Genomic DNA, 11,822 nt, shown 5'->3' with positions numbered 1-11,822 from the left:
CTTGTGACAAATTAATCCTAAACAAACTTAGGAAGTTTCTCAAATATGCATTGCCACATATTTCTATATAGAGTTATGAATAAATACAGAATCTTGGCAACTTATTCTAGTTGCTTAATTGCTTATCTCAGTTTTGGTTTCTTATTTCAACTGGAAGAACATAAAGCTCAACGTCATGCAAAGACAGGATAGCTGCTTTCACAGCTGCTTTTTCCAATAAACATGCCATTCTAAGCCCCTTAATAACCTGTTCGCCTCAGACCTACAGAATCAGACTTTTGGGGGGAAGGGCCTGGAATTGTATGTTGAACAAAGTTGCCAGGTTATTTTTATCATGCACAGGGCTCTGTATTCAAATATTGACTTTTTCATATGTTAACTGGGTGACCTTGAGCAAGTCAATTAACCTAAGATTCAATATAGTCATAATAGGGGATCATAAAAACACAACAAACTCTTAGAGTTGCCATGAGTAATAAATGAGACAATCCATGCAGAGAGGTTAGCATGTGGCCTGGCAGTATCTTAGCACTTATAAAAAAAGTCATGACATATAACCATGGTACATTTAAGACTTAAATTGGTACATTTAACCCTTTGAAAGTGTATCATTATCAATGTCACAATATTAGTTTTCAGTAATTTTTGTTAATTAAAGCACACAAAAGATGATAACACAAACATCTCAGAAACTTTAAAATTTTTTATTCAACAATGTACACTTATTGTCTCTTAATTTGATCTACAAATTTCTCAAGTCTTTTTTTTCTGATAAAATAAGTAAATCTGGGTATGGATGTAGAGTGTTTGTAATTTGTATTTTTAAAACACTGAACATGAAGTTAAGACATTCATAAAGGAAGATCATCACGTAATTCACACTTCCTCAGAATCCATAACATCAGAAACAGCTATGCAAATACCTAAGCATTTAGCAAAAGGGGAAATTTCTGGCCAGTGTTCTTTCACCTAGAAAAGGCCTATCTTTTTGACTGGGCAAAACAAACATTTTTTTTTTCTTTTTTTAATTGGGAGAGGGAAGGAAAGACATCCTCTAACATAATTGTAGTCCACTAATTATCCTTTTCTCCAGATTAAGAGGTAACTCAGCTCCTAAACGCCAATGCACAAAACACAGGAATTACTTTGCTCCTCCAACTACGTTCTAAGACTGAACATAAGTGAACTGACAGATGCTGATAGATGGCCAGAGCCATTTCTCTACATTTATGCCTTTTAAGGCCATGCATGATGGCCACCTTTCGAGTCTTGACTAGTAGACTTCGTTTCTAACTGTCACTTGCAGTGAAGATACAGAAGGGTTTTGCTGTGTTTTCAAAGTCAACATACATCAAGAGCACACTTGATGAGCGAGAAGTAACCCTCGTCTATACACAGGAAAAAGCTATAAAACAAATATTTTTTATATCTAGAAGCATGGGGGAAATACCATTAGCATCATCTTCTACTTAAACGTATTAGCCTCTTCTACAAAGGTCCTGAAGAGATTACAAAACAATCTTTAAACGATGATTGACAAAACCTGGCCAGTACATCTACACAATCTTTTATGTACACATACATGTGAAGTAAGGCTATTTATTTAGTACATGCAGACTGCAGCAATTTAACCAAATTTGCCCAAATTCTACACTTGTTCTAACTGGGCAATTTTTAAAAGACATACATTAACTTTAAAACAACCTGTGCTTAGATCTTTAAAGAACCTAATGATTCTAATCTCGTCAATCATTCATTCATTCATTAAACCAAATTTATGCTAAAGTGATAAAGGTAAAAAGGTTATCCTACCTTTAAAACAGGTTTAAGTCATAAAATTGTCACAGAACTCCATGTGGCAAAGGTCCTTCCTTCATTTTAGTTTGAATTATTTCCCATTTCTATTTGAACAAATAAACCAAGAATTTCACTGAGGATGAGTCCAACAGTTTGTAAAACTGATATAACTGCCCTGTTTCAAGAAAAGCCCTTTAGTAGATACAAGTCAAGCTCTCATTTAAACTGAAGTTTACTAAAATAGGTGTCAGTTTTCCTTTTCTAGTTCCACTGATGAGCTAGCCCAGAACTATAAATTTGAGCCATGTATCTAAAGATGGTGAAGCTAAGAACAGCAAAATAATAGGTCACTTTTGGTAATGACACACAAACTAAACTTTCAAAACATGTGCATAGCTTTATTCATCTACTTAGATCTAACCTTTTCATGGAGCTTCAGCAAAATTCTAGTGTGCAAAATGCATTTCTAAAACGTAATGCAAGCAAAGCGTTTCACATTTACACTGGCAGAAAATACAGAAAAACTAACAAGTCACATTAGGGAGAGTTCAGATCTTTTTTTTTTTAATGACAAGAATTGCACAGTTCATTATTTTGAGACAATTGTTGCAGACATAAATATTTAAAATTTTCTAAGCAAGGTGCTTTAACAATAAAAAATTTTAAAGTTGGAAAGAGCCAATAACTTGGATCATAGCTCACATAGAATTTCAAATTAAAGCGGACTCCATTATCTCCCTAGATTTTGCAAACAATGCTTTTTATAACACTTTTTTTTTTTTTTAATAACACTCAAGGAAACTGCAAGCTGAAACTTTTTTCAAAGCACACAAAAAATGGTGTAATCACATTACTTGAAGAAGGTGCTGAGGGGGGAGGGAAAGGGAATGAAGAATCCTTTTACTATTTCCCACTACAGAACAGCCACTAACAGACTAAGAAAAAAGAAACAACAAAAAATGTAAATTAAATCACTTCCCCAGTTTATAAAATAGTTCCAGTTTGTGACAAGATCTATAACTTTAAACAGAGAGCACCAGTTGGGCGATAGAATGAGCATTTCATACTGCATAAAAATCAGTGAGGTGGTAAGAACCATCAACTATCTCAGGCATTACTACATGGCCTTCCCAATGTTTATTTTTTCAATATACATGCAAGGCACATTGATATAAAAATAGATCTCTGGCCAACAAATATATTAAATAAGCAAATTAAAATTTTGGCTTTGCAATATTGGCAACATCAAAACATAACCAGATAGCTTTGGACCACATATCTTTCTCATATTCCTCCACCCCATTTGGTGTTTTCTTCCTCCATTATTTTGGGTTTAATCTCCTTCAAGTTTGGGTATGTGCTTGAGAAATGACTTTCCTTTTGTCAAGTAGCATTCCTACTAAAGTTTAACTTGATTAAATAAAAATATACTAGAGAGAATAGTTGGAATTTTGATTGATTTAACTAAATATGACTGGCTTGGACATTATTTCTTCTGTATACAAACAAAAAAATAAGTCCCCAGCTTATATAGTAGACAATTGTTTTCTAAAATAGACCAGCAACAAACCAATGATACTACCCTTTAAGCCATTCTTCCCAACTCCTCTTTCTGAGGCAGAGAGGAAACAATAGAAATAAAACTAAGATTTAAAAGATTTTCAGTAGTAGAAGACATTTTAAGGCCAAAAAGTGTAATACTAACAAAATTTTTATTTTCCTAAGTTATTATCCTTCATAGGCCAATACCATAAAGTTATTTGTACTGATTCCCTCCCAAAGAGAATTTTTAAATTCATTCACTTGTTAGTGGCTGTGCTACAGGAAAGGTATCAAAGCAACCTATAAAGGTATGGTATATCGTAATGTAAAAAGTGCATCACATTCTTGATTTTCAGTTTCATAGCAGCAGCAGGATTAATCCAAGACAGAAAACAGTTGTATTTTCATTCTAAAAATGCAACAAATACCTAATGAAATGTATTCAAGATCATGAAAAGATCCTCCTGTATAGAGGATAAAAGACCAATAATAGACAAACAGGGGCAAACTAAAGCCATTCATTCATATTTACACATTATTAACCATTTTTGTTAACACCAAATCTTTACACAGAGCAAAAGAAATACTTTTAATAAAGCAGACATTACTAAAGCAGTATCCATTTTGGGGGCCTTTGTTTAGCACCTGAGGAAAATAAGGGTATATGGAAAGCTATATAATTTACCTCAAGTTGGTTTGTTGGTCTGTAGAGTAAAACTTTGATACACAATGAAAGTGAAATTGAAATGGAAGATAAATGTTTGTAGCTATTTTAATAAGGCTGTAGAAAAGGGATACTGCATTGGAAAAAATGTAGCTATTTTAATAAGGCTGTAGAAAAGGGATACTACAGTGTTATAAAATGGCTTTAGAACTCTGGACATAAACAAAATTGTATGGATAAATAGGGAAGTCTGTATCAGCAATCCCGTCACACGGGAAGACTGTTCCATAGGTTTCTAGCCCATAACTGCTATTTGACACTTCCAGTAATGGAAAATCAACATACCACTCATGCTTCACTGGGTGTTTTGATTATACAGACAACTTAAAACACTATGCATTCATAAAACCTTTCTTGAGTAGCAAAACTGTGAAATTTAACTCATTAAAGCAATGCTTTTGAGTGGAGCCAATGATTCATCACTCTTTGTACCAACCCAGGGTGATCCTGGTTCTCACATCTGACCCAATTTAAGTATACTTAAAGAGAAACATTTTGATACTCAAAGCAGAAGCCCATCTTTCTCACCATAAAAGAATCCTGGTGCTGTCCATTAATTACATTAAAATAACATCGATATTAAAAACTAATAACCTATGTCTCTCTGCAAACTTAAGAGCAGCTATACTTCTAGTCTTGTCCCCTCTCCTTTAAATATGAATACTTTGGGGTGGGGGGGAACCCTTTTAAAACCCAGCCGTTAAGTTCTAAAACAGAATCTAAACTAACTGGTGCAGCATCAACATACCTGATCATAAAAACTACTGTCCAAAATATGTACTTATCCCACTATAGTGCTGCAGTTAGCATAGGTGGGCTAGAGGGATCAGAGGTGTGTTATTTGAGAATACGGTCCAGTGGCATAACTATACTCATAATCCTTGGAAATAAGACTTTTAATCTATTTCTCTAAAGAAGAAAGCCTTGAAAGAATGACTCCCTTCTTATTCAGCGGAATTTAAAGTCAAGTCTTCTTACAGATTTCCTTGCCTGTGGCCATTTGGTACATGACGTACGACTTCACACTAAATGGCTTTTTCATGTTTAAAAAAGTTTATAGTGAAAGATAAACCATTAGATGCCTCCGATTGGGTTAGCAATAAGCCTAACAACCAAGTATGAAACTACCACTGCTATGTAACCTTTTTCGAATAAACACATTTTGTATTATGGACAATCCTCTTAACTGAGGTTTGTAATATTTTCCCTAGAAACTTATTGAAAAAACAATGCACTTTTTTTCCTTTATAAAGTATTTGCAGATTCTGAATGACTAGGTTAAGCAGGTGATTAAGGAGAAGAGCAAAATTCTAAAATGGAGAGAACCTCTCCAGCCATTTATTTCAAGAAAAAACAAACTGGCATTAACAAATTCCTAATTATCTATCCCCTCCTAGAAAGGTAGAGGAGGAAGGGTTAACTACAGATGCTGTAAATACACTTTATGTGCAAGTTCATTACTAGGTCAGAGGAAAGGCTATGCAATTAACTTCAGTTCAGCAAAGTGGGGGTGAATAAGGAGATAAATACACCCTGTCTTTTGTGGGGAAGGGGAATTATTCAAGACATCTACAAGAGAGTGGTATGTGACACAGAAGCCTACAATCAAGACAGATTTAAAAAGAAATCTTCACCCATAATTAGTATCCTCATAGCTATTAAAAAAATAGGTCACGATTTCATTCTTAGTGCCATTTTTCAACTACCCTTTTAAGGATTAAAACCACCTGACTTTATTCTGTGTAATGAAAACAAATGGCACAAAATAAATACAAGTTCATTCTCTGAACACTAATATAATAATGTCTTACACACATTCATTTACTCATTTTTAGTATCTGCTTTCCCACACACACAAGCATTCAACACACACACAGACACACACCTTTTCAGTCTTTATAATGGAGGGATGTTAAAAATCCCCTCTAGACTGTATTTGGTTTATGCTACAGTACTAATACTCTGAGTTGAAGGAAAATTCTTTATACCAAACAATAACACATTAATGTTACTTAAATGTGCTAAATTAATCACAGCTGAAGTTTGTTTAGAAGCTTACACAAAAATAATCAGAAAACAGATCAACTCTTAAGATTTTTGTTTTTTTAATAAGTGCTCTGTAAGGAATTGTGTGAGGACCTAAGGAGAAAGATTACGACAAGTAGAGTTAAATGTTACCAAACAGCACAAAGGATATCTGTCCCAAAGTCCTGCTTGTACCTAGGCAATTAAGTCCATTAACCCAATGCCCAAAAATACTGATAGTTAATATGATGGGGCACTAGGATTCCCAGAAGGTTAAGAGAAATTTCTAACTATATACCTCTAACCATATAATCAAGGAAATTTCAGTGGAGAAATCAAAGCGAAATGTTGCATTGTTTCATTTAGAAATGAGACTCTCAAAAACCTTTGGACAAACAGAAGGGGTACATTCTCTTTTTGGCTTCTTTAAACATGGAGGCCTGAGGGATATGGAAGGGAAGTAGGAAAGCAACAACAGCTTTCTGGAGATAACTGTCTAAATGTTGCTTCTAAATTTAAAAGCCCCATTCGGATGGCGGCTGGTTTTTCTTTCTTTCTTTTTCTATTTTTTTTTTTTTTTTAAATATATATTCATTCAACCTCTGTATGTCACAAACCCAGAAAGTTTCTTGTGAGTTGTGAGACAGAAGAGATTTAAAACTCCAGGCAAGCAAATTTGACATTTAAAAAAAGTAGTGGGGCTTGGGAGTGGGGGTGGAATCTGGCCCTAAGGCGACAAGTGGTTACACAAGGCAATTGAACACACAGCAGAACTTTAAAACCTATAAAACAAACTGGAGCCTTTTTTTTCCCTTTAATCAACCTTATATCTTTTTTTCAACTTTTTGAAAATTTTTATTTAAAAAAAGTAACACAAAAACACAGACTTCTTTCACTTCAGTATGTGGTATGTTGCATTTTCCAGTTTGTTCAATGCTTTAAAGCTCAAGGATGCCTCTACTTTTAATTGTACACGGGCCTGAAGCATCCTAGCTTTTGGCAAGCAGGCAGGAGACTCGACAAAAATCAAAATAGGAACAAGGCAGACTAAATGCAGGGCACATCTGTAAACATATTATACATTGGAAAATTACAATTATCAGTAAAAGTGATACAGTTTACAGGTGAAATGAAACTATCTGGAACTGGCCTACCACAAGTTTCTGAACCTGGACTGATACAATAAGATATATATATATATATATATATATATATATATATATATATATATATATACACACACACACACACACATATATATACATATATATATATATATATATGTATGTATACACACACACACATATATATATGGTGTATAAAGTTTTGTTTACATCAAGTGGAATTGGCAATCCATGCTTATACTTTTAAAATCTAAGCAGGGCAGAAATCCAGACTATAAAGATAAGTTTCTCTATTCTATGTTGAATCCAACAGCTTCTTTCACAAACTACTTGTTAAAAGCCTTAAATAGTCAACAAAACAAGAAAATTCATCCATACTACAGTCGCTCAAAACTGGGTATTTCTTAAGCAAAGGGGTTGAGCAAAAGTAGCTACTTTCTCCCCAAATACCCCAGGGGATCCAGTCTACTTTTATTAGAAGACTACACTTCTCTATATAAATGCCCTGCTATTTTAACCTGTACTTGACATACATGGATATACTAATTTCTTCTCTCCGTGTGTGTGTGTGTGTGTGTGTGTGTATGTGATGCTACGTAAGGCGAGAGAACTTGTTTTTATGCCACTAACATCACCCAACCATAAATTGGACCCTTCAATTCTCCACACACACAAAAAGCTCATTTTAGCATGCTATATACAAGCTGCAGTGCAACAGGATGGCAATGTGATGATAAGACAGGGCTAATGCTCTTCTCTGCCCAAAAGAAAATTTCCAGAATTTCACATTATTTTCCTTAAAAAACCCATTTTGCTCTAGTAATAAAATATATTTATTAAGATATAATTAGAAGCTAACAAGCTCAGAAGTATAGTTTGCATGAAAACACACCCTCTATAGGCAGGGTTTATTACCTCCTCACTGGCTAAAAACATGAAAAGTTTTATAGTTTTCATGGACTTTTTTTCTTCCCCTTTTAGGCAATTCTGAAAAATTAAAAGAGAATTTACAGAAAGGTACAGAAGTTTCTCTTTAGATGTTTGATGAAAAACAAGGAAAACAGCACATTTAGTGTTAGTGACAGAGCAAGTCTGGAGCACCTACAGTTGAAAAGCAGAATATATTTTTGCTCCCACTTATACAATTACATTAAAATATGGGCATAGGAATATTTTTCCATATTAAATTTCTAAAGCCAATTATTTGTTCTGTAACTTTTTAAAAAATGACTCTCATGGATTCTTCACTTGTTAAAGTCCAATATGTAACCAAACCCAAGTGAATTATGTACCACCAACTATTCCAGAATTGTAGAACTTCAATGCCCTCCCCTATCCCCACCCCAGAAAAAATAAGAAGAGAACATTTCCCCAATACCCCACAGAGGCTTCTTAACTCCTGGCAAGACATGCAAATCATATTCCCTAAAAAAATACACCTCTGCAAACTTCAAAGCATTTATCCAGCATTCTCGCAGGGCTCAAAGGATAACCAAAAGATCAAGGGAGGAATGGGGGGAAATGTTGAATCATTCTGGGTTCCCCGTGATTAGTGTATCACATTAGTCACAGAACAAGATACAGAGATCTTTTAAGTGGATTTGCCTTTCCAGTGGGTCATTTGTTGCCCAAGTTGATGACAGCAGAACTTTAGAACCACGCTTGTTAACAAGTCTATATTCATTAACCACTTGCATTCACACTTAAAAACAAAAATTAACAAAAGGAAAAAGAAAAAAAAAAACTATTCAGTACCGGAGATTAAATAACCATGTGTAGTCTCTTGAAATAAATTTGATTCCTTAAGAAGTCTAATTACTTTCAGTTGCCTTTTTTTAAATAACTATATATATATATGTATATATATATATATATGTATATATATTATCCTGTGATTCTACTTATGGTTCCTCTGCTGCGTTGAAGAGATCTAGGAGCATAAAAGCCTTGTGTCCCCCATGAACGGTGGCTCTAATGCTGCAGAAAGGTTACAAATAGGCAGTCTGGTCCTTCATTGATCTGGACTATCCATGGCTTCATTGTAAGTGATTATCCTTTTGGGATCTGGAGGGAAGGTTGAAAAATAAATACATAAATAAAAATAAGATCTGGAATCCCCAAATGTCCACATTCTAATAATAAATTCCAAATAACCATCATCATTTAAAACTGCCTCCTTTTTAATGAAAATACAATTTAAAGACCATTTCCTCTCTGTATTAACACATGTGTGATCCACTTTTTCTCAACCCAACAGTCTAGCATCCCAATGGATTCCCAGCAACAGCCAATGAGGGCCTTAACTCCCACAGATTAGAGAGTTGAGTTCAGTTAACAAAGGTTTTCTTTAAGTGTTTCTACTGATTATAAAAGTAGTACACTTGAAAAAAGCAGACAAAGAAAAATGCTTAAGTCATCATAATCCAATATTAAAATAAATACCTGGATTTATTTGTTCTTCTCAGCAAAATGAAGTCAAATTTTATTTTAACCAGTGTGGATTGCCTAGTTAGGAATTGTTCAAGTAACACCTAGCACCAAAAACTTCAGGTTAAGTTAATTTGGCCATACTACTGGTTCAGCCCTAATCATGATTTATTTCCTCCTTCTTCCCAATTTCCCATAGCACCACCAGCCTTTATTCTCAGAAATAGCAAAAGCCTGTGGTTCTCCTGCGTTCAAAGTATAAAACAGAATGTATCTGGGCAAAGACTCCAGTGTTATTCTGAATTCCTACTATTTAGCTGTATGCTACCCTCTTCTCAAGAAGTAATGGTGGGTTTTTGTTTTGTTTTTTTTGCATACTACTTCTACCTATCACAAGAACTTTTAAAAGCATACATGCTTTAATAAAAAATAGGAAACCAAAAAAACTTGTCACCTAACAGAAAAGCATAAAGGCCTGAAAATAATACTGAGGAACTCAAGCTCACCTAAGCCTAAAACTCAATCTAACTTAATCCAGAGATATATAATAATAGCCTTTCTAGCACTCCAAGGGCTATCCACTAGCAACCTGCTATGAAGATAATGTTCATTCTTAATAGTTAATAGCCATTTTGCAGTAAAAATGGAGGCCTACTTTTAAAGACACACAGAGCAACTCAAAATAATTTAAGAGCTTGCTAGTTATCTTCAGGTCACCACTGTGTTAGACAAAAAAGACCTGGCCCTAGAACAGTGCATTGGAAGAAGGAGCAACGTTGGGAAATAAGGAAAACCCACATTCTAATCCTGCCACTTTCTAGCTTATATAGTAACCTCTCTGGGCCTCAGTTTACTAACTGAAGAGAATTTGTAACATCCTTCAAGTTCTGAAATTTTACGAATTTCACATTCATCTAAAATCCACTCATATTAACTAGCAAAGTAGATAGGGAGTAAGATACAATTCAGTTGCAGGGTTCTGAAAGCCCAAATCTATTAGCGTGATCAGTTCTCCGAACAAAATCTCTCACGTCATTTTAGGTATTTTACAACTACCATATTTTACCGTATTTAGAAAGAAGGCACACAATAATTAGGATAACCAATTTCAATTTTTTGAAAAATCTAAATAATCCAGATGTGGACTATCCAGTCCCTCTGTCCTCCTGCTAGCCACATCTTATTTATTAGGGGTGGGGTGTGTGTGTGTGTGTGTGTGTGTGTGTGTGCGTGTGCGTGTGCATGAAAGAAGCTAATTTGCTATTTAGATTTCTAACCATCTTTTCAGAGAATATACAGCCCAAATAAGGTTTCTAAAACAGGCAATTTTTTTTCAACTATGAATTTCACTTCTCAGGCTACCTCTGGTCACACAAATACAGATAAAGACTGGCCATACGTGGAAACACTTATTCATGTTGGTTTCCTGGCTTAAGAAAATATTTATGGTCTGCTTTACTTTCATCATCAGGGGCAAAAGAAAAATTTTATGTTCTTCATCTAGCAGATGAAGAATATTTTCATATTGTTTTCACTTACAGTGTTACCCCATCCTTAAGCAGTCCTGGTACAGTAGCTAGTGCCTTTTGATTGCAGTTATTAAATAACACAAAATACAAAATCTATTTATTTGGTAGGCCACTACTCATATTTTGGCCACCCCAAAATAATGCATAGTAATTAGTACTAACATTTCAGGTAACCATTCTTACCTTGCTTCTGCAAATTCCAAACAGATTCCATTTCTGCAAAGAAAAAAAAAGCATGACTTTACACACTAAGTTTTGTAGAGCAAATTTTAAAACTTTTCATTTTAAGTCTAAAAAAACCTTGTACTGGTTATTGCTGGGCTGAAGGCAGGGTTGAAAAGAGCACAATTCTATGAAGCTCAGACAAAACAATTCTTATTTTCCTATAATTCAGATTACCTTAAGTGTTGATGATGACAGAAAGTCAATTATCTGAAATATAATTGCCAAGAGAACAATTTTGTCTACACAAACAGCACAGGTATTCAAAAGTATGCTATTCACAAAATATTTCTCCATATCATCTCTAACAATAGCTCATTGTTATTTTAAAAAATCAAGTATATTTGGGGCAACCCACCACCCCTCAACAAGGTGCCTAAGTCTGCTGAATGAGGCATTCATCAAATATGATTAAGCTTGATGTTTAAAATG

The 11,822-nt window shown here is 34.4% G+C and overlaps 1 protein-coding gene across 2 annotated transcripts in view; it reads right to left on the bottom strand.

Annotated features, from left to right (window-relative positions):
* Positions 1–685: 685 nt before the first annotated feature.
* NUFIP2 (nuclear FMR1 interacting protein 2) overlaps positions 686–11,822 on the bottom strand; it is a 28,155-nt gene continuing 17,018 nt past the window's right edge. For both annotated transcript variants that reach the window (XR_012492292.2, XM_019739506.3), the window contains 2 exons: positions 11,352–11,384; positions 686–9,276 (listed from right to left, as the gene is read on the bottom strand). Coding sequence is in view for 1 of the 2 variants with exons in the window: in XM_019739506.3 (XP_019595065.3) it covers positions 9,224–9,276; positions 11,352–11,384 (86 nt within the window). In the remaining variant the exon portion in view is untranslated. The remainder of the gene's footprint in view (positions 9,277–11,351; positions 11,385–11,822) is intronic.

This window comes from Rhinolophus sinicus, chromosome 12 (genome assembly GCF_057876585.1).
Source record: "Rhinolophus sinicus isolate RSI-liver-muscle chromosome 12, RSI-T2T, whole genome shotgun sequence".
NCBI lineage: Eukaryota > Metazoa > Chordata > Mammalia > Chiroptera > Rhinolophidae > Rhinolophus > Rhinolophus sinicus.
The sequence above is the reverse complement of the archived record's forward strand: the minus strand, read 5'-3'. Positions and strand labels throughout refer to the sequence as shown.